General features: G+C 43.2%; 1 protein-coding gene across 1 annotated transcript in view; it reads right to left on the bottom strand.

The window, feature by feature from the left end:
- The window catches only part of LOC125888556 (apolipoprotein(a)-like), a 101,908-nt gene that overhangs the window by 26,611 nt on the left and 51,022 nt on the right, over window positions 1-24,275 (bottom strand). Inside the window, 24 exon segments of the mRNA XM_049575959.1 lie at window positions 3,542-3,666; window positions 3,783-3,927; window positions 3,929-3,943; window positions 4,771-4,895; window positions 5,012-5,174; window positions 9,150-9,274; window positions 9,391-9,553; window positions 10,385-10,509; window positions 10,626-10,788; window positions 11,304-11,354; window positions 13,266-13,374; window positions 15,168-15,326; window positions 15,858-16,003; window positions 16,719-16,825; window positions 17,192-17,217; window positions 17,219-17,333; window positions 17,424-17,498; window positions 22,290-22,404; window positions 23,010-23,103; window positions 23,258-23,376; window positions 23,379-23,405; window positions 23,491-23,675; window positions 23,803-23,962; window positions 24,073-24,188. Coding sequence (XP_049431916.1) covers window positions 3,542-3,666; window positions 3,783-3,927; window positions 3,929-3,943; window positions 4,771-4,895; window positions 5,012-5,174; window positions 9,150-9,274; window positions 9,391-9,553; window positions 10,385-10,509; window positions 10,626-10,788; window positions 11,304-11,354; window positions 13,266-13,374; window positions 15,168-15,326; window positions 15,858-16,003; window positions 16,719-16,825; window positions 17,192-17,217; window positions 17,219-17,333; window positions 17,424-17,498; window positions 22,290-22,404; window positions 23,010-23,103; window positions 23,258-23,376; window positions 23,379-23,405; window positions 23,491-23,675; window positions 23,803-23,962; window positions 24,073-24,188 — 2,753 coding nt within the window.

Genomic DNA, 24,275 nt, shown 5'->3' with positions numbered 1-24,275 from the left:
TTTTTAAGTACATAACTCCACATGTGTTCATTCATAGTTTTGATGCCTTCAGTGAGAATCTACAATGTAAATAGTCATGAAAATAAAGAAAACGCATTGAATGAGAAGGTGTGTCCAAACTTTTGGCCTGTACTGTATATATATACCATCACTGACACCATCAAGCTGATTCACAGTACAGTCCTGGAGATGCTTGGATACAAGATAGGCATAGTACATAAAAACCAGTACCCTCTGTGGAAGAGATGGCTGGCGGCCAAGATAAGGAGAGAGGCACAGAAAGGATTTGGCGGGAAGACCAGAGAAGCCAAGCACCAGCTACTGCTCAACAGAGCAATCACCCGAGACTGCAAGAGCAGGAAGGCCAACCTGTGCACCGCCTGGATTGACTACAAGAAAGCCTACGACTTAGTGCCACACACATAGATACTGGAATGACTGGAACTATACAAGATCAACAGGACACTAACAGCCTTCATAAAGAACTCCATGGAAAAGTGGAAGATGAACCTGGAGGCCAACTCAAAGCCCACTGCCTAAGAGGCGTTTACGTTGCCGGCTATTTTCATAAATGGACATTTCACCGTCTCCGTTTTCAAAAGATCTTCGTTTACACTTACCCGTATATATATACACAAGAGCATGCCAAACCTGTAGGTGGCAGTGTAACGAGAAGCTCAAGCCTTCCATGTATCCATTGTCACCATAGCAACATAGGTCGCACTTTTGACACAGGCGCAAGTTACGGCGCATACTGTGACGTCGGCTGCCTATAACTCCGCGTTTATCTCCGTTTATCTCAGTTTACATGCAAAGCGCGAATCGAATTTTCCAAAATCTCCACTCTGGCCGGAGTTTTTAGAAAGACTTGTTTTCAGAGGAGAAATCTCCGTTTGCGTGTAAACGAAGGGCACAAACAAAGGAAGATGTCTCCGTTTATCGAAATCACCGTGTACGTGTAAACGGCCTCTTAGTCATCATCAAATGGGGCACATACCAACGGGATGCACTGTCACCACTGCTGTTCTGCATAGGCCTGAGTGCCTCAGTCAGATCATCAGGAAGACTTGCTATGGATACTGATTCCAAAGCGGGGTTAACAATAAACCACCTGCTCTACATGGATGACATCAAGCTCTACACAGAATGAGCGAGAAATCGACTCACTGATCCACACCACCAGGATGTACAACAAGGACATGGGGATGGCATTCGGATTAGACAAGTGTGATCAAATGGTATCAAAGAGAGGCAAGATGATCAGAACTGAAGGAGTTGACCTACCAGAGGGCAACATAGGAGTTATCCAGAACAGCCACAAGTACTGTGGGATCTAACAGGCTAATGGAATCATGAGGAGGCTGCAAGGAAGTTGACCACAACCAAATACCTCTAGAGAGTAAGGCAAGTCCTGAGAAGTCAGCTGAATGGTCAGATCAATGTCCGAGCCATCAACATGTACGCACTGCCAGTCATCAGATACCCAGCTGGGATCATAAGCTGGCCAAAGGAGGAGATAGAAGCCACACATATTAAGACAAGAAAGCTCTTTACCATGCATGGAGGGTTCCACCCCAAGTCCAGCACCCTGAGGCTATACACAAAGTGGAAAGAGGGGGGGCTGAGGACTAATGAGCATCAGAGCCGCTAACCAGGATGAAACATCCAAAATCCAGAAGTACATCAAGGAGATGGCCCCAAAGGATTAGCTGCTAAGTGAATGCCTCAGACAACAGAAACCTGGTGAGAGCAAAGAGGTGGAGGAGCAAACAACATGGAGGGACAAGCCCCTACATGGTGCATAGGAACGTCAGATAAAGGAAGTGGCTGATATCAGGAAGACCTACCAGTGGCTGGAGAATGCTGGACTGACAGACAGCATGGAGGCACTAATTATCACAGCACAAGAACAGGCCCTAAGTACAAGGGCCACAGAGGCCACGGTCTACCACAGTAGATCAGACCCAAGGTGCAGGCTGTGCAAAGATGCCCCTCAGATGGTCCAGCACATTGTGGCAGGGTGCAAGATGCAGGCAGGATCAGTGTACATTGAGCGGCACAAACAAGTGGCTGGGATAGTGTACAGGAACATCTGTACCCAGTATGGACTTGAAGTACCCAAATACCGATGGAAGACACCAGCAAAGGTGGTTGAGAACAACAGGGCTAAGATCTTGTGGGACTTAAGCTTCCAGACTGATGAACAGCTGCTGGCTACCCAACCGGATATAGTGGTGGTTAAGAAACACCAGAAGAGGGCAGTGGTGGTAGATGGTGCGCTACCAGCCGACAGCAACATCAAAAAGAAGGAACATGAAAAGGTGGAGAGGGATCAAGGGTTGAAAGAACAGGTGGAACAGATGTGCAAGGTCAAAGTTGACGTGGTCTCCATGGTAGTAGGAGCACTTGGGCCAGTGACCCCCAAACTGGGAGAGTGGCTCCGGCAGATTCCAGGAACAACATCTGAAGCCTCAGTGCAGAAGTGTGCAGGCCTAGGAACAGCTAAGATACTGTGCAGAACCCTCTGACTCCCAGGCCTCTGATTGGTAGAGGACCCCAGCTTGAGGATGATACAGATACCACCCGAAGAGGTTGAGAGTGTGATTTTATATCCACCGATCAACCAAAACATTAAAACCACTGACAGGTGAGTTGAATAACTTTCATTATTTTGTTCCAATGCATTGTTCTGCTGGGAAACCTTTGGTTCTGGCATTCATGTTGATACCACCTGACATGTTCCACCCACTCAAACACAGTTGTAGACCAAGTACCCCCCTTCATGGCAACAGTACTCCCCAATGGCAGTGGCCACCCAGCAGGACAATGCACCATGCCACACTGAATACATTGCTCAGGATTGGCCCAAGGAATGGGACAAAGACCTCAAAGTGTCAACCTGGCCTCCAAATTCCCCAGATCTGTGGCATATGCCATTTACCCACCTCACAACCCACTGGACTAAATGGATCTGCCACCAACACACTAGTGCCAGACATTGCAGGACACTCCCAGAGATCCTGTGTCCATGCCTCGACAGGTCAGAGCCAAGTCCGATCCAAGGAGGCCCCACCTTGGATTAGGGGTACATCTGGGGTATCAGCACATCACAAGAATCCTTTAGCAGATTGGGACCTGAGAAATTCAGGAGCCAGGTCGACACCTTGAGCTTTGTCTCATGCTTCACAGGCCATTTCTAAACAGTTTTTGTAGTGTGGCATGCTGCTTTTTTCTGCTGGGGGGGCACTGCCATCGTGGAGCACTGTTGTTATGAGGGGGGGTACTTGGTCTGCAATGGTGGGTGGAAGATGTCAGGTGGTATCCACATGAATGCCAGAACCAAAGGTTTCCCAGCAGAACAATGCATTGGAACAAAATGATCAAAGTTACTCACTTCCCCTGTCTGTGTTTTTTGGCTGATGGGTGTATATATATATATATATGTAGACACACACACACACACACACACACACACAGCCTATACAGTAAATGGATATGAATAACAGTGGTGAGAAATCATCACCATTGATTACTGTTATACCTGGTCTGGCTGCATCCTCACAACGTGGCACACTGCAGTACTCCCAGCGGCTTTCAGAGTCAGTAGTGTAACACCAGGGTCTCCTCTCATTGTCAGGGTTACGACAGTAGTTGTTAACCAGGCCTCTGACAAACAACAGACAGTAATAATGATGAACACAGGCAAACCCAAAAATCAAGGAAACATGCCATAGGTCCCTCTTTTATCAAGAACAACATTTGTCAGTTACAGTAGCTCTTACTTGTCAGGATAGTTGTGTGGTGTGCGGCTGTGTTGGTGGGGCGTCTGAGCCGACCAGCTCTGGCATGTTTTGCCAGATTCAGTTACAGCAGTGGTGCCTCGGTATGCTTCACCTTTACCGGTGAAACAGGTCAGATGTGGGATGAGTGGGAGGCTTGGATGCTGAGCACAGAAGATGAGATGGATTGGTTATAGAACTCAAAGAAAATACAAGTAAAGTAGTGGTGCTTTAAATGATGTCAAATTGCAAAATGAAACTGACTGAACAGCTGCTGTAACAGCCACTCATATACAATATATATATATATATATATATATAAATGTAACAGGTTAATTTATACAGCAGTAATATGTGTAAATTAAATGTACATTTGTAATAAGTATTATAATTCCACAACATTTGTTTCAGTTGTCATTACTTGACATGCTTAGGCCTTCGCACTCAATATTTGGAGCGTTTGATAACCAGTTTCTGTACCCCTATGTTCAACTTTGGGGGTACCCCACCTATAAAGGGGTGTCTCCCTCCTTACCTCTCCCCTGTTGCTGTTGTGCTCCATGGGAGAGGTAAACAACATTGCTCTTAGAGTAATTTCCGTGTTTTAGCTCTGTTAGTTGTTTATAAGTTCATTTTATGCTAACACTATCTTGTGTCGCTTAATTTGTGTAGTGGCTGGAGTTTGCATGTTGTGTATGACAGACGATTTTTGTTTTTACCACCTGTTGTCAGGAATAAACAGAGATTGCCTCCAAAGATATCCACAGTCTGGGCCGTTTTATATCTATACAACGCAGACATCACTAGAGTCCACTGGTTACATAAATGTAAATTAATACAAACAGTACACACAAAGACACACATATACAGTATATATGTATGAATGCCAAATGTCAAATGTAAATGTATGTGTGTGTGTGTGTGTGATCACCACTGTCATTAATGTTATTGTAAACTGGTGAGAAATCAACACCACTGATTACTGTTATACCTGGTCCGACTCCATCCTCACAGCTCGGCACATCACAGTACTCCCAGCGGCTGTCAGGGTCAGTAGTGTAACACCAGGGACTTGCCTCATCGTCGGGGTTACGACAGTAGTTGTTAACCAGGCCTCTGACAAACAACAGACAGTAATAATGTTAAACACAGGCAAACCAAACAATGAAGACAACATGCCATAGGTCCCTCTTTTGTCAAGAACAACATTTTTCAGTTACGGCAACTCTTACTTTCCGGGATTGTTGTCTGGCGTGCGGTCGTGTTGATGTGGCATCTGAGCTGACCAGCTCTGGCATGTTTTGCCAGATTCAGTTACAGCAGTGGTGCCTCGGTATGCTTCACCTCTACCAGTGAAACAGGTCAGATGTGGGATGAGGGTGGGAGGCTTGGATGCTGAGCACAGAAGATGAGATGGATTGGTCATAGAACTCAAAGAAAATACAAGTAAAGTGGTGGCATTTTGAATAATGTCAAATTACAAAATGAAACTGACTAAACAGCTGCTGTAACAGCCATTCATCTCCAATATACATATAAATGTAACAGGTTAATTTATACAGCAGGAATATGTGTAACGAAGTTGAATCTACATTTGTAATAAGTATTATAATTCCACAACATTTGTTTCAGTTGTTACTACTTGACATGCTTAGGCCTCCATACTCAATATTTGGAGCGTGTGATAACCAGTTTCTGTACCCCTACGTTTACCTTTGGGGTACCCCACCTATAAAGGGTTGTCTACCTCCTTACCTCTCCCCTTTTGCTGTTGTGCTCCATGGGAGAGGTAAACCACATTGCTCTTAGAGTAATTTCCGTGTTTTAGCACTGTTAGTGGTTTGTAAGTCCATTTCATGCAAAATAGTAATTACTAAGTGGCTATAGCTAACTACTGTATATAGCTATATGTGTGTACATATACTGTATATACAATATACATATATACATATATATATATATATACCATCAAGCTGATTCACAGTACAGTCCTGGAGATGCTTGGATACAAGATAGGCATAGTACATAAAAACCAGTACCCTCTGTGGAAGAGATGGCTGGCGGCCAAGATAAGGAGAGAGGCACAGAAAGGATTTGGCGGGAAGACCAGAGAAGCCAAGCACCAGCTACTGCTCAACAGAGCAATCACCCGAGACTGCAAGAGCAGGAAGGCCAACCTGTGCACCGCCTGGATTGACTACAAGAAAGCCTACGACTTAGTGCCACACACATAGATACTGGAATGACTGGAACTATACAAGATCAACAGGACACTAACAGCCTTCATAAAGAACTCCATGGAAAAGTGGAAGATGAACCTGGAGGCCAACTCAAAGCCCACTGCCTAAGAGGCCGTTTACACGTTGCCGGCTATTTTCATAAATGGACATTTCACCGTCTCCGTTTTCAAAAAGATCTTCGTTTACACTTACCCGTATATATATACACAAGAGCACGCCAAACCTGTAGGTGGCAGTGTAACGAAGCTCAAGCCTTCCATGTATCCATTGTCACCATAGCAACATAGGTCGCACTTTTGACACAGGCGCAAGTTACGGCGCATACTGTGACGTCGGCTGCCTATAACTCCGTTTATCTCCGTTTATCTCAGTTTACATGCAAACGCGCAACCGGAATTTTCCAAAATCTCCACTCTGGCCGGAGTTTTTAGAAAGACTCGTTTTCAGAGGAGAAATCTCCGTTTGCGTGTAAACAAAGGGCACAAACAAAGGAAGATGTCTCCGTTTATCGAAATCACCGTGTCGTAAACGGCCTCTTAGTCATCATCAAATGGGGCACATACCAACGGGATGCACTGTCACCACTGCTGTTCTGCATAGGCCTGAGTGCCCTCAGTCAGATCATCAGGAAGACTTGCTATGGATACTGATTCCAAAGCGGGGTTAACAATAAACCACCTGCTCTACATGGATGACATCAAGCTCTACGAACAGAATGAGTGAGAAATCGACTCACTGATCCACACCACCAGGATGTACAGCAAGGACATGGGGATGGCATTCGGATTAGACAAGTGTGATCAAATGGTATCAAAGAGAGGCAAGATGATCAGAACTGAAGGAGTTGACCTACCAGAGGGCAACATAGGAGTTATCCAGAACAGCCACAAGTACTGTGGGATCTAACAGGCTAATGGAATCATGAGGAGGCTGCAAGGAAGTTGACCACAACCAAATACCTCTAGAGAGTAAGGCAAGTCCTGAGAAGTCAGCTGAATGGTCAGATCAATGTCCGAGCCAGCAACATGTACGCACTGCCAGTCATCAGATACCCAGCTGGGATCATAAGCTGGCCAAAGGAGGAGATAGAAGCCACACATATTAAGACAAGAAAGCTCTTTACCATGCATGGAGGGTTCCACCCCAAGTCCAGCACCCTGAGGCTATACACAAAGTGGAAAGAGGGGGGGCTGAGGACTAATGAGCATCAGAGCCGCTAACCAGGATGAAACATCCAAAATCCAGAAGTACATCAAGGAGATGGCCCCAAAGGATTAGCTGCTAAGTGAATGCCTCAGACAACAGAAACCTGGTGAGAGCAAAGAGGTGGAGGAGCAAACAACATGGAGGGACAAGCCCCTACATGGTGCATAGGAACGTCAGATAAAGGAAGTGGCTGATATCAGGAAGACCTACCAGTGGCTGGAGAATGCTGGACTGACAGACAGCATGGAGGCACTAATTATCACAGCACAAGAACAGGCCCTAAGTACAAGGGCCACAGAGGCCACGGTCTACCACAGCAGATCAGACCCAAGGTGTAGGCTGTGCAAAGATGCCCCTGAGATGGTCCAGCACATTGTGGCAGGGTGCAAGATGCAGGCAGGATCAGTGTACATTGAGCGGCACAAACAAGTGGCTGGGATAGTGTACAGGAACATCTGTACCCAGTATGGACTTGAAGTACCCAAATACCGATGGAAGACACCAGCAAAGGTGGTTGAGAACAACAGGGCTAAGATCTTGTGGGACTTAAGCTTCCAGACTGATGAACAGCTGCTGGCTACCCAACCGGATATAGTGGTGGTTAAGAAACACCAGAAGAGGGCAGTGGTGGTAGATGGTGCGCTACCAGCCGACAGCAACATCAAAAAGAAGGAACATGAAAAGGTGGAGAGGGATCAAGGGTTGAAAGAACAGGTGGAACAGATGTGCAAGGTCAAAGTTGACGTGGTCTCCATGGTAGTAGGAGCACTTGGGGCAGTGACCTCCAAACTAGGAGAGTGGCTCCGGCAGATTCCAGGAACAACATCTGAAGCCTCAGTGCAGAAGTGTGCAGGCCTAGGAACAGCTAAGATACTGTGCAGAACCCTCTGACTCCCAGGCCTCTGATTGGTAGAGGACCCCAGCTTGAGGATGATACAGATACCAACCGAAGAGGTTGAGAGTGTGATTTTATATCCACCGATCAACCAAAACATTAAAACCACTGACAGGTGAGTTGAATAACTTTCATTATTTTGTTCCAATGCATTGTTCTGCTGGGAAACCTTTGGTTCTGGCATTCATGTTGATACCACCTGACATGTTCCACCCACTCAAACACAGTTGTAGACCAAGTACCCCCCTTCATGGCAACAGTACTCCCCAATGGCAGTGGCCACCCAGCAGGACAATGCACCATGCCACACTGAATACATTGCTCAGGATTGGCCCAGGAATGGGACAAAGACCTCAAAGTGTCAACCTGGCCTCCAAATTCCCCAGATCTGTGGCATATGCCATTTACCCACCTCACAACCCACTGGACTAAATGGATCTGCCACCAACACACTAGTGCCAGACATTGCAGGACACTCCCAGAGATCCTGTGTCCATGCCTCGACAGGTCAGAGCCAAGTCCGATCCAAGGAGGCCCCACCTTGGATTAGGGGTACATCTGGGGTATCAGCACATCACAAGAATCCTTTAGCAGATTGGGACCTGAGAAATTCAGGAGCCAGGTCGACACCTTGAGCTTTGTCTCATGCTTCACAGGCCATTTCTAAACAGTTTTTGTAGTGTGGCATGCTGCTTTTTTCTGCTGGGGGGGCACTGCCATTGTGGAGCACTGTTGCTATGAGGGGGGGTACTTGGTCTGCAATGGTGGGTGGAAGATGTCAGGTGGTATCCACATGAATGCCAGAACCAAAGGTTTCCCAGCAGAACAATGCATTGGAACAAAATGATCAAAGTTACTCACTTCCCTGTCTGTGTTTTTTGGCTGATGGGTGTATATATATATATATATATATGTACACACACACACACACACACACACACACACACACACACACACACACACAGCCTATACAGTAAATGGATATGAATAACAGTGGTGAGAAATCATCACCATTGATTACTGTTATACCTGGTCTGGCTGCATCCTCACAGCGTGGCACACTGCAGTACTCCCAGCGGCTTTCAGAGTCAGTAGTGTAACACCAGGGTCTCCTCTCATTGTCAGGGTTACGACAGTAGTTGTTAACCAGGCCTCTGACAAACAACAGACAGTAGTAATGATAAACAAAGGCAAACCAAACAATGAAGGCAACATGCCATAGGTCCCTCTTTTATCAAGAACAACATTTGTCAGTTACAGTAGCTCTTACTTGTCAGGATAGTTGTGTGGTGTGCGGCTGTGTTGGTGGGGCGTCTGAGCCGACCAGCTCTGGCATGTTTTGCCAGATTCAGTTACAGCAGTGGTGCCTCGGTATGCTTCACCTTTACCGGTGAAACAGGTCAGATGTGGGATGAGGGTGGGAGGCTTGGATGCTGAGCACAGAAGATGAGATGGATTGGTTACAGAACTCAAAGAAAATACAAGTAAAGTGGTGGCATTTTGAATAATGTCAAATTACAAAATGAAACTGACTAAACAGCTGCTGTAACAGCCATTCATATACAATATATATATATATATAAATGTAACAGGTTAATTTATACAGCAGGAATATGTGTAAATTAAATCTACATTTGTAATCAGTATTATAATTCCACAACATTTGTTTCAGTTGTCATTACTTGACATGCTTAGGCCTTCGCACTCAATATTTGGAGCGTTTGATAACCAGTTTCTGTACCCCTATGTTCAACTTTGGGGGTACCCACCTATAAAGGGTGTCTCCTCCTTACCTCTCCCCTGTTGCTGTTGTGCTAAGCAACATTGCTCTTAGAGTAATTTCCGTGTTTTAGCTCTGTTAGTTGTTTATAAGTTCATTTTATGCTAACACTATCTTGTGTCGCTTAATTTGTGTATGAGCTGGAGTTTGCATGTTGTGTATGACAGACGATTTTTGTTTTTACCACCTGTAGTTAGGAATAAACAGAGATTGCCTCCAAAGATATCCACAGTCTGGGCCTCTTTATATCTACACAACGCAGACATCACTAGAGTCCACTAGTTACATAAATGTAAATTAATACAAACCGTACACACAAAGACACACATATACAGTATATATGTATGAATGCCAAATGTCAAATGTAAATGTATGTGTGTGTGTGTGTGTGTGTGTGTGTGTGTGTGTGTGTGTGTGTCATCACCACTGTCATTAATGTTATTGTAAACTGGTGAGAAATCAACACCACTGATTACTGTTATACCTGGTCCGACTCCATCCTCACAGCTCGGCACATCACAGTACTCCCAGCGGCTGTCAGGGTCAGTAGTGTAACACCAGGGACTTGCCTCATCGTCGGGGTTACGACAGTAGTTGTTAACCAGGCCTCTGACAAACAACAGACAGTAATGATGATAAACACAGGCAAACCAAACAATGACGGCAACATGCCATAGGTCCCTCTTTTGTCAAGAACAACATTTCTCAGTTACAGTAGCTCTTACTTTCCGGGATAGTTGTGTGGTGTGCGGCTGTGTTGGTGTGGTGTCTGAGCTGACCAGCTCTGGCATGTTTTGCCAGATTCAGTTACAGCAGTGGTGCCTCGGTATGCTTCACCTCTACCAGTGAAACAGGTCAAATGTGGGATGAGGGTGGGAGGCTTGGATGCTGAGCACAGAAGATGAGATGGATTGGTCATAGAACTCAAAGAAAATACAAGTAAAGTGGTGGTGCTATCTGACAAAATAGCTGCTGTAACAGCCATTCATATACAATACATATATAAATGTAACAGGGTCATTTATACAGCAGGAATATGTGTAACAAAGTTGAATGTACATTTGTAATAAGTATTATAATTCCACAACATTTGTTTCAGTTGTTGTTATTACTTGACATGCTTAGGCCTCCGTACTCAATATTTGGAGCGTTTGATAACCAGTTTTTGGACCCCTACATTCACCTTTGGGGGTACCCCACCTATCAAGGGGTGTCTCCCTGCTTACCTCTCCCCTTTTGCTGTTGTGCTCCATGGGAGAGGTAAGTCACATTGCTCTTACAGTAATTTCCGTGTTTTAGCACTGTTAGTGGTTTTTTAAGTCCATTTCATGCTAACATTATCTTGTGTCGCTTAATTTGTGTAAGGGCTGGAGCTGGAGCAGTGGTGCCTCATTAGGCTTCACCTTCACCGATGAAACAGGTCAGATGTGGGATGAGGGTGGGAGCCTTGGATGCTGAGCACAGAAGATGAGATGGATTGTTTATGGAACTCAAAGAAAATACAAGTAAAGTGGTGGCATTTTGAATAATGTCAAATTACAAAATGAAACTGACAAAATAGCTGCTGTAACAGCCATTCATATACAATGTACATATAAATGTAACAGGGTCATTTATACAGCAGTAATATGTGTAACAAAGTTGAATGTACATGTGTAATAAGTATTATAATTCTACAACATTTGTTTCAGTTGTTATTACTTGACATGCTTAGGCCTCAGCACTCAACACATACGTATACACTGATCAGCCTAAACATTAAACCACTGGTGGGTGAAGTGAATAACATTGATCATCTTGTTCTAGTGCAATGTTCTGCTGGGAAACATTGGGTCCTGTCATTCATGTAGATGCCACTTGACACTTGATGCCACACACCAGAACACCACTGCCGACAAAATAAACACTCTCAGGGCAATGGCACTGGTCAATGGCAGTGCCGCCCCCAGCAGGACAGTGCGTCATGCCACACCACAAAAACTGGTCAGGTATGACCCAAGTAATGGGACAAAGAGCTCAAGGTGTTTGAACTCCAGTTTTTTGTGGTGTGGCATGACGCACTGTCCTGCTGGGGGCGCCACTGTCATAACGGGGGTTCCCTGGTCTACACTAGTGTTTATGTTGGTGGAGCATGTCAGATGGTATCTACACAAATGTCAGAACCAAAGATTTCCCAACAGAACATTGCACTATAACAAGATGATCAGTGCTGTTCACTTCACCTGTCAGTGGTTTTAATGTTTTAGCTGATTGGTGTACATTTTAACAAATGTCAAATTTATATGTGTGTGTGTGTGTGTGTGTGTGTGTGTGTGTGTGTGTATACACCTAGTTGAGCACAACATAGTTGAACTGTATACTCAACATGTTTATCAATAAGAGTTACATCATTAAATAATTATTGAATGTATTAGTGAGTAGGTGTGTTGTGTTAAATATTTGTAAGCTGCAGATACAGCACCTCTGTGCTATAACTGAAATGATGTACTACGTTTAATGATTTATTTTTGTCAAATCATGATATGGTGTATTCTTTTCTTCCTCGGGTTGCGATGCAAAGTCAGTCTGTCATTTTGATGGTCCTGCAACAGGAAGTGGTTAAACATCATGAGGGACTTAACTCACTCCTTTACTCAAAATGTGCATGTACATATTTTCTATAGTTCTTATTGCTTGTAAATGCCTTTAGAGGTTACATTTCCTCATAATTCTGCACCTGTGCAGCCAAGACACATTTTAACGTTTTAACTCTCAAGTGAAAAAATAAAAAACTCTGATCCGCATTATGTCAAACCACAAATGGGTGTATAAACACATCTACATAAACCTAACATGGACTCTCTTTGATGTTCATACAATGACCCAATGACACTGAATGAAATGTCTATTTGATCTAATTTGTTTATATCTTAAGTCAGAGAATGGATTTTTGAAAGGATGAGTTTAACCTAATCTTGTTAGAATACTAGACTGTCAGACATTTAACTTGATTTCTGAGAGGTGATTCAAGCAGTCAGGTTTTATCAGAAGATCAACTCTAAAATTGGCTTTTAGCTAAAAGATTCTTAATCTCTCTGCTTCTTATCGTTTTGGGGCTGCTGTGTAAACTAAGTGTGAACACATCAAAGTCAACAAAATGTGTTATAAATGCATTTTGACTCATCCCATAATACATCCTGACTTGATTAATTGATGAAAATAGTATTGAAAAGGCATATTTAATCAACGTGGACAAGGTTGTCCTGATGAGGTGCTCTCACAGTGAAGCGAAGTAATGTCTGTCTTACTTTTATTTATAATTTAGGGCACTTAAATTATTGTAAACTACTCATGATTATCATTCAAAGGTACCATTTATATCTTACCAGTGCAGGTTAGGGCTCCCAGGAGCAAAGCTAGTTCGCACAGGTCCATGGTGAGGCAGCTCACAATTGGCAAAGTCACTGAGGTACCTCCTGGGATGTGACTGCTCTCCTTTAGCATCTCAGGAAAATAAATAGGACAATTTCAATCTATTTTTAGTCAATCATTGGTCAGACAAGGACAGCAAACAAACATCAGACTTCTTTCAATCACGTGACCTCCAGTAAAATGCTGAATACCTTTTCTGTTGTTGTTTTTCATTATATCTCATTTATATATGAGGCACATTGTGTTGCTGTTTATTGTGTATGAAATGCACTAAATGAATAAAGATTACTTTACTTTACTCCTTATCAATATGCCAATTCTTTCTCTTTACCACTTCAGTGGAATTCTCATCCATCCTGAGCATGTTGGTACAGTGTGTCCTGTGTGACATTAAAACTGTAATAATAGTATAAGTAAATGGTTTAATGTTCTTTAATGGTAATACATGTGTGTATTTGTCATAATAATATATTATAATACAGACTTGATTCTCATTTGACTGATGAATACAATGTGATATAGATTAAATCTCTTATCAGTGTATAAAATGAAGTTAATCTTCAACTAAAAGGGACCAGTGCACACTACTGCAAACATATATTACAAAACAACGTACTTTAGACTCCTCGGTGGGTGTTAGGTTTTAGTAACAACCTTTCAACTCTGGAAAATTGTGCAATTGTTTTTCTAAAAACAATTTAAGGGCCAATTTAAGTCAAATTCTTGATTAAGTTAAGATGAGATGAGATGAGAATCTTCTGTGTATATGTGTCTTTAAGGAGGCTCATGAGTTGATTTTTTTTTACACAATGAGCACTTCTTATTTTAATACTTAAAGTATTTTTGTGAATAATTATTTTTAACACGGAAATCCAGATACCCCGCCCCTAGCAAATTCGAATTTGCACTGCATGGGGATCTGGCCCCGACGAGCAGAGCCCGCTGAATCGCCAATTGGACCAATCAGATCAGTCTATCTGACAGAAGCGGGCTCTGGGCGGGTGTAACACAGTGACGACAGTGCTGCGCCGTAGGAGTCAAAAAGTAAACAGCCAAGATGGCAGCCGCCTAAGGACCGCGCCCATATAATGTAGCTTTGGAAGAAACGCTAAGCCAGCTACACTTATCTTTTTCCTTGAGAGAAAAACAGAAGACTGCCCTAGAAGCCTTCGTTTCCAGGAAGGATGTTTTTGCCGTTTTGCCAACGGGATATGGCAAAAGCATAATATATCAGTTAGCCCCACTGGTCGGCAAACAAATAGGACTTAGTGCAATGAATACGTCACCTTGTTTTTTGCTCTGATTGGCCATCGTGCTATCCAACTGCATGCAGCGGCATTTAATATGCCTCAGTTAGTGCCGTCCCTTGGGTAGGAAGGGTGTATCGGTGAGGGCCAGACTCAAAATCTTTCTAGATTTGAGTCTGGATTTCCAGGCTAAGTTATTTTACTTCTTTTGTTTGTTTTTCGAATGTAGAACATTGTTCCAGGCTGGTATGTGGATGCGGTAGCTGCTTCATCCTAGTAGTAATTGGTAAATTGGCAAAAATAAATAAATGAATACTACTACTACTACCACTATGACTACTATTACTACTACTACTACTAATTTTCTTTAAAGCATGACTCCATCCCCCATTTCATTTGTATTAAGTTTTATTTTTCAGCTCTTACAGAGACACCTTTACATGCCAAAACCAGAAACATGTTTGGCTTATTGTGTATACACCAGAGGAAACAAAACATCTGTTAACATCAGACAAGTATCAGAAATCAGAAAGTATCGTCAAAGAGCACAATAAACAGTTACTTTCTGCGGCTGAAGCTACAGTATTTTTTGTAAGGTGGGTAGTTTTAATTGTCTTCAATGGTTTTGTTGATCCAGTTGACAAACTTGGAGACTCGAGCGTAGATACCAGGTCTCATAGGAGCGGCGCATCCAGCACCCCATGAAGTCACACCCTGCAGGATGTAACTGTTCTGGCTATTACACACCAGAGGACCACCGCTGTCACCCTGCAAGGAGAACAAATAGTTTTCAGTCCAAAACTAGACTGGAAAAGAACACCAGTGAAGCATGAAGGAAGAAAAGTTTTAGATCACAGAACTACAAGTGACAGAGATATGGAAAATGTATATTCACTAACAGATGTAGGTAAAATATGTACAAACAAGTCAAGATTTATATCTAAAATCATATACACTGGGTCTTATATTACACCTTTGGCAATCATTGCAGTTGATTACAATAACATGTAGTTAATGAAGTGCTGAGCTCTGTGAGTCCATTAGAACAACAAGCCACTTGCTCGGACAGTTTAGTCCAGTGAAGTAACATAATGGGCAGTTGTACTGAACAATGTGGCTGAATGATTTTACTTTATAATAATTAGATTTTTCATAAAAGTAATGTTTTATTTTCCAGGTCTGTAATGTCCTAATACTAAATAAAGTGCTACTGTATCACAAAAGAGACCATGGTCAACAGCAGTACACAGCACTATGTAGTTTTCTAAGATGTTCCCCAGTTTTTGTAGTTTTTCATACCTTGCAGGCATCCATTCCTCCCTCACTGACTCCAGCACACAATTCATCTTCCTTGATTTCCCCGTTCATGTACCGTGGACTATTACAGATTTTGTTCTCGATCACTGGGACACCAGTTTCCTTCAGGACGCCTGCACCTGCCGTACCTGCAACACACCTCAACATAGTTATCCAGTTTCTAAATGAACAGCAACAGATGATAAAATCTGTTAACTTTGGCTTGAATAAGGAATCATTTCTACTTATTGGGCTTTAACAATTGATAATTCTTGTCTTTTTTTGTCACCTTTGAAACTTTACCTTTAAATATTTGTTGAGCAACCTAAAGAGTCTCCAGAGCTTTTACCTTGATTTTGGAGAAAAATACTGTTTTTTCTTTATTTTTATTTTTTTAACTTTATATAATCTACAGTTCGTAACTTTCATGAAAATTACTGTCTTATTTCAAACTGTCAGTATGTCTGAGGTCTCTAACACAGCTGTCAATCAGTGATCATGGATTGTGGTCAAATTGTCAAACTAAAACGCTGGTCAAATATGAATTAAGATTCTGTAGCTGCATTGCATATTTGTCACGTCAAATGTTTTCAGAAGCACAATTCAGTATACTATTGAGCTGTAAAATGAGAATGTTTGTGACCAGGCGCTTTGTTGGACACAGTGTACTGATTCCTGAAGTACCAAGCCAGACCAACTATCTCATTTTACTACTAAACAGGACACTAAAATATGTTTCTGAAAACATCTGAGAAGACGTTAGGGTTGGCCAGCATGTCCACACTTTTAAAAACAGTGTGAAGACCTAAATTGGTCCTCACAAAGATAGTACAAGACCACACAGACACACATAACTTACTGTACCTCGGGTTTGACCCCATCCGGTGACATAACACTCAGTTCTAGCAGGAACAACGTAGTCCTGCTCTGGCAGACAAACTGGCAGGACTTTGTCGTTTATTAATGCAGGGCTGAAAACACACAGAACACCAGTGGTGGAAGAAGTACTCAGATCTTCTACTTAAAAATACCAATACCACAGTGTAGATATACTCAGTTACGAGTAAAAGTCATGCATTCAAACTGTTACTTAAATAAAAGTAGTGCAGTAAAAAGTACAATAAGGGCCACTGAGATGTAGTGGAGTAGAAGTTCAGAGTATCTGCAAATGGAAATACTCCAGTAAAGTGCAAATACAGTACCTGAGTAAAATTACTTGGTGACTTTCCACCACTGAGTAGCAATAGTGAGTTAAGGAAGGATAGTTGCATCAGAACCACTATGATTATTAATATTTGAACCAGTGGTGACAGTAGGATGATCAGTCCAGTTTTTACCTCTGCAGTTTGAGCAGAGCAATGTCGGGCGTTGTTGGGTGCGCGCATCAGTTTCTCCACGTTCCTTTCCTGTCGCGATGGCTCTTCACCTGACTTTGTGTGGATACCCAGGAGTACCTTGTAGTATGCAGGGTCCTCAGACCTACAGTACACAACATGTTTATAAACCTACACACAAGCTGTACAGAGGTTATCAGGATTGTAGATGTTTATTTATAATCATCTCACTGACTTGGCCAGGCAGTGTTCAGCAGTAAGGACCCACTGAGGGTGAATCAGACTTCCTCCACAGAAATGGTATCCCCAACTGGTAGAAAGAGACAACAGTTAAACAGATGAGAAATATAATATGACTCATTTAAATAATAATAATAATAATAATAAATGAATGAATGAATAAAGTAAGATATCAGCCAGCATCCACTGTTAAAGGTCCAGCCTGTAGGATTTAGGGGCATCTATTTACAGAAATGAAATATAATATTTATAACTATCTTTTCATTAGTTTATGATCTAAAGTCAGAGTCATCATGTTTTTGTTATGTTACAATGAGCCGTTTACGGAGAAGGCCCTATTCCACGTTGTTCTACAGTGGCCCACAATGGACAAACAAACACTGGCTCTGGATAGAGCCATTTGCATTTTCATGTTCATAGCTTCAGCTATAGTGATGATTCACTGATGATGTGTCCCAGCACATCCTTGGCCAGCAAGCCAGCACAGATTGTGGCACCAGTTTGATGAAGATGTAGCCAGAATCATCGAATCAACAGCAAAAGGGGATGCCGATAAATGGCTGCAGACAATGACCACCATCATTGTCACCTTCGTGGCAGAGAAGATCGGTGTGGATGAGGGCAAGACCACCAGACCCGACTACACCATGAAACCAGGGGCAGAGAAGATCCATCATCTCCGCCAAGGGCTCCGGACTCTGGTGAAATAGTACAAGACAGCAACTGAGGAGGAGAAACCACCAATGGCTGAGCTTCACAACATGATCAGGAAGCAAGAAGGGCAGCGGTCACTGAGCCTGCTCAAAGGATTGTCTGGAAGACCCTGTGTACATTTTGGCATAGAGGAGCTGTTGCTGACCAGTGGAAAAAGGCAGAGGGCATCTGGATACCAAAGGAGGAGAATTCCATGAAGCTTGAGCAGTTCAGATATATCCCTCTGCTCAGTGTTGAGGGGAAGATCTTCTTCAGCATCCTATCCAGAAGGCTAAATTTCTCCTCAAGAATGCATACGTTGACACCTCAGTCCAGAAAGGTGGCATCCCTGGCATACCTGGGTGCATCAAACACACTGGAGTTGTTAACCAACTAATTAGGGAGTCACGGGAGGGAAAAGGAGACCTTGTTGGCTCGACCTCGCCAACACATATAGCTCAATACCTCACAAGCTAGTTGAGACTTGGAATGGCACCACATACCCAGAAAGATCAAGGACCACATCCTGAAGTACTATGAAAACTTCAGGCTCAGAGTCACTTCTGGGTGTGTTACATCAGAATCAGAATCAGAAATACTTTATTGATCCCCGAGGGGAAATTATTTATGTTACGGGTGCTCTTTGCAAGAGAGGAAAGATATGTGAAAAAATAAGAAATTTAAACAATAGTATTTACAAATATATAGTTAAATAAACAGGAATTACTAACAAACATAAACGTAAATATATATATACATATATATATATATATTGTAAGTTGTACTTCTGATTGGCACCGACTTGAAAAGGGGATAGTAACTGGGTCCACCATCTCAGTTAGCCTCCTTTCCCTAACCATGAACATGGTAGTCAAGGCTGAAGAGGAGTGTAGAGGCCCTCTAAGTCCGGAATTAGGCAATTAGGCACCCTCCCATCAGAGCCTGTATGGATGACCTCACAGTCACCACAACATCTGTGCCTGGAGGAGATGGATTTTTCAAGGACTGGAAAAGCTCATCTCCTAGGCCATAATGAGCTTCAAACCAGTTAAATCCAGGGCCATAGTGCTGAAGAAGGGTAGAGTGACAGACAAGTTCTGTTTCTTTCTGGATGGCATGGCAATCCCATCTGTTACCGAGAAACCAGTCAAGAGCCTAGGCAAGGTCTTTAACTGTAGTCTCAAGGACATCACCGCAGTCCAATCAACTTTCAAGGAGCCTGAGACATGATTCACAGCTGTCGACAAGTCTGGATTACCTGGCAGGTTCAAAGCATGGATTTACCAGCATGGCATCTTACCTCACATACTCTGGCCTCTTTTGGTTTGGGAACTGCCCATTGGTCCGACAGCCCATTGGTTCGACATCCCATTGTTCCGACCATATTAAACCCATTGTTCCATAGTCCATTCCGAAATCATCATGATGCCCTGTGGTTAAGGTCTGGTTAGGTTTAGGCACAAAAGCCACTTGGTTAGGGTCAGGAAAAGATCATGGTGTGGGTTAAAATGAAAAAGAAAATGACAAACACATAAGCCGTGAGCCTGCTCCGCCTCAAGCCTTTCCCAGCTGACCCAGAGCCAGTCGCAGTGCACCATACACCCGCTGCGAGCTGTTCAGCACCACGGACAGTCGGACTAATGGGATGTCGAACTAATGGGCTGTCGAAGCAATGACATGGACCCTTTGGTTTACGAGGCTCCCTGTGCGTTTCAGGATCGATTTTAAGGTTTATTTTAGTTTTTAGATGTCTTCATGGTCTTGAGCCTTTTTATTTATCTGATCCGCTTTAACCATATCAACCCTTGATCTCTTTATTTATCTATTTTAAATTCCTTTAATCAGGCTTTTAATCGATTTATCTATTTGTTTTGCTCTGACCCTTCCTCTTTTTACGTTCTTATCTCATTTAATCTTTATCTTTTATTATTTTAGTTAGCCTATAGGTTTTAGTTTTTATGCATTTTATGCCTCTGTTTTAGATCCTGCTTACCTAGCTATTAACTTAATTTTATGAGCTAAATAGCTTTTTGTTTATTTGGTTAATTTTATACCTTTTATCCTATCCTACTGTTTTAGTCCCTCAGTTTTTAGTTCCAGTGTTTCCTCATGGGAAACACACTGAGAGTTGTTCCTGGTCTACCGATGGGGGTGCCGTCCCGTGGACAGCTCTGACCTGGGTGGCTGAAGGGCACTGCACCTCGGTGTGGAGCCTCCTGTCTGCCCAGGTCAGGGTGGTCTCTGGCGGCGCTCCCTCCCTTGGACCGTGGGCCCTCTCAGTGTGGACGGTCCCCAGAGGTGGCTTTTTCCTTGCCTCGGGTCTCGGTGCTCAGCCATGTCTCTTTAGTAGCTAGTGTGTGTGGGTGTGAGCTTGTGTCTGTGTGCGTGCGTGCGTGCGTGCGTGCGTGTGTGTGTGTGTGAGTGTGTGTATTTATGTATCTCCATGTGGGGTGGGAGGGTTGGGTTTTCTCTTTTCTTTTTTGTTTTCTGTTTTGTTTCTTTGTTGTTTTTAACCTGTGAGGCACTTTGTGTTACTGTTGTATGAAAAGTGCCATATAAATAAAGTTGATTTGATTTGATTTGATTTGATTTGATCTCTGGAGCAGGAGCGATTCTCCGACTTGTTCCCAATGCTCTGGGAAGTGCTTGCTTGAGCACATCCTCAGCAGTTGCCCAATAGCCCTTGGGGAGGGCCACTATAGTTGGTGGCAGAGACCAGGTGCTGAAGACAATTACTGAGTCCATCTACAACACTGTAGCCAAGAACAACAATAAGCAACAAAACGCCAAGAACGCCATCACCTTCGTCAGGGCTGGGGAGCAGCCACCAATACAATCCAAGTTCAGAACCGCCTTTTCACCACAGAGCTAGACTGGGAGCTGCAGGTCGACCGACTACATCACAAGAAGCTCCCTGAGGCCAGATGTTGTGCTCTCATCAATTTTTTCAAAGCAGGTGCTTCTCATTGAACTGACAGTTCCCCCGCTTTTTTTGTTTTTACAATCATATATCCATTTTTCTAAAACATAATTAACCAGCGATGTATGAAAATCCCAGAAGGTCATTTAAAAACATACAGTATAGGACTACTACTGTTCAGAAGGTATTTCCAATTTCCCCAAAATACTCTTCAGAATATCATTCATTCATTCATCTTCTAACCGCTTCATCCTCTTGAGGGTCGCGGGGGGGCTGGAGCCTATCCCAGCTGACATCGTGCAAGAGGCAGGGTACACCCTGGACAGGTCGCCAGACTATCGCAGGGCTGACACATAGAGACAAACAACCATTCACGCTCACATTCACACCTACGGACAATTTAGAGTTACCAATTAACCTAGTCCCCAATCTGCATGTCTTTGGACTGTGGGAGGAAGCCGGAGTGCCCGGAGAGAACCCACGCTGACACGGGGAGAACATGCAAACTCCGCACAGAAGGGCTCCCACGCCCGGGATCGAACCGGCAACCCTCTTGCTGTGAGGCGAGAGTGCTAACCACCACACCACCGTGCCGACCTCTTCAGAATATCTGGATATAAAAAAATATTTCATCTCCTTCAATAATAGTAAGAAAAATGTAACCTGTTTCCCATGTTGTGACTGTCTGGGCTTTTCAGTTACTGCCAGTTAATTATCTTCTAGAGAAATTGATGAAACTTCTGTGACCCCATTGTATACATTGGAGCAGGTGCCTTCGACATTTTTTAAGCTAAGGACCCCTTAGCTGAAAGAAAGATGGAGCAGGGACCCCCTACTACATATATAGTATAAATTGCATTGCATATTAAATGATGTAGGTGGATGTCAGGCAGAAGGCCATATCAGCGTCAGGCTGCAGTCTTAAGGTGTATTTGCTTTTCAGGTAGGTGAGGGAGGAAACTCCACTTTCACAAAGATAAGTTGTTGCAAAAGGTAAAATATGTTCGATTCATGTTCATGTATATTTTCAGACATTTTAATTTTGAAAAGAAAAAATCACATTTTCAACAATGATCAAAAGAATAATTTGGCCCCCAGCAGTAACTCTGTGAACCCCCTGGGGGTCCTGGACCTTATGTTGAAGACCTAGACATTAAAGGTACAAAGTGGGGCATCATCTTTTAAAAACCCAATATCACTTAAACTTTAATCATATTTTGCAAATGTTGCAAGACACTTTTTACTCACGTGGTCTGGAGGCTGATTTGCCAGGGCCATGAGTGAGGTTTAGACACGCAGCCTCCCACGATCCGACCAAAACAACGCTTTGGTGTCATGACTGGTGTCCCACATTTCGAATCAACTATAAGGAAAGCTCAGAGTCATGAATTCTTGCAGGAGAAGTGAAACACAAACTTTGAATTTGTTTAAATTGGTGTCATCTAACAAGACTTAAAGTTTACAGCCATGGCAAGCAGCCTGTGAGGATAATGCTCGGACACATGGTAAAACAAAATAGTTAGATGGACAAAAAATTGATTCTATTATAAGACTCTTAACATTAGATAGGAGCGAGTTGTAAAGTTTGACCTGAGGCCACGTTAAACAAAACCCAACTGATTTGGTCATTTGTGTTTTCATATACCGCTCTTCCCATAATTCCAGGTTTGCAGTACATGTGTGGATTGGACATTAGATACAAAATCAGAAAAAGGCTCTCCGGGATCATTTTTTTTCCCTTTGCAACTATCATGTTTTTCCCAAATCATGTACAGATTTTTAGGCATTCTATCATCTCAAACAACTTGAAAAATAACGCATGAAGCTGCTGTAGATGGAAAAGAAATCTCCCTGGGGAAGCATGTCCCTTTAAGAAAAAGGGGGAGATTTCACTCAGGACAGCACACAGGTGGTTAAAAAGCTCAATGATCGATTGTAATCCTCTACATACAAACAGGTTTCACATACCACAGTTTGGGATGTGACAGTAGTCCCATCTTGTGTTATTGTCAGTAGTATAGCACCACGGTCCGCTCGCATCATTGCCTGGGTTTCTGCAGCTCTGACAGTGACATACAAAGAGGGAGTCAATGAACTCAAAACAAAAACAATGATTTACCAGATTTTAACATGAATGTGTTCATTACATCACCAGAGCAAAACTCCAAAAGTCTATCACTCAAAATGTTAATACAGGAATACACACACATACTTACATTTCCCTCCAGCCCCTTGTCAGGGTGAGTTTCTGGGGTGAAGCTCTTGTGTTGGTGAGGGCTCTGAGCACTCCAGGCCTGGCAGGTCACACCCTTAGTGGTGATAGAGGTTGGACCCGGTATGTTTCTCCATTTCCAGTCTTACAGTCTAATGCAACCGGGGGGGGGGTTAAATCAATCATACAACTAACTAGAAGTGTACAAATGCATAATGTAGAGGTTGACTAATTTACCTTTGTGTAGTGGAACTGCAGTGGATGGGGTCTGGGGATTAAGTGAGGCTGTGGGTGTCTCTTCCGTAGAATTGGTGGGGCATTGCTCCAAGTTGCAGAACTCCCAGCGGACACTGGGGTCTGTAGTGTAACACCAGGGAGCTTCATCTCCATCAGGGTTTCTGCACAGGTTCATCCTGAGGTCTCTGTTGAAATAGAAAGTGTGGAACTTCAGGACAGCAGGAACCTTTCTCTACAAGATTTTGTGTTTTACTCTCAGAATCAAAGGAATCAATGATCTCTGTTGGTTTGTTGTTGCTATTTGAAGCTCACGCTTTGGGGTAGCTCTGTGGAGTGTAGCTGTGGTTGTGTGGAGTCATGGCGCTCCAGTCTTGGCATTTTTTTCCACTGACAGTCTCCGATGTCATGCCACGGTAACTTGACCCATCCCCCTCATAACAGTCCTCCTCCTCTGCATGGGTCACTGGCTCATCTACAGCAGGAGACAGGAAATTGAGCTGACTCAATTATGCCGTTTACATTTATCACCACCACTGATATTGTAGTTAGGTAAGAGATTGTGGTCACTGATCACTGCCATACCTGTATCTCCACAGCGTGGCACATCGCAGTACTCCCAGCGAGTCGCATTGTCAGTGGTATAACACCAGGGCATCGCCACATTGTCAGGGTTACGACAGTAGTTCTCATCCAGGCCTCTGACAAACAACAGACAGTAATAATGATGAACACATGTAGAGCCAACGATAAGGTGACAGACTGTATGTCCCTCTTATATGAAAAGC

The sequence above is a fragment of the Epinephelus fuscoguttatus genome, linkage group LG5 (genome assembly GCF_011397635.1).
Source record: "Epinephelus fuscoguttatus linkage group LG5, E.fuscoguttatus.final_Chr_v1".
Lineage (NCBI taxonomy): Eukaryota > Metazoa > Chordata > Actinopteri > Perciformes > Serranidae > Epinephelus > Epinephelus fuscoguttatus.
This window is presented reverse-complemented; position numbering and strand designations above follow the sequence as displayed.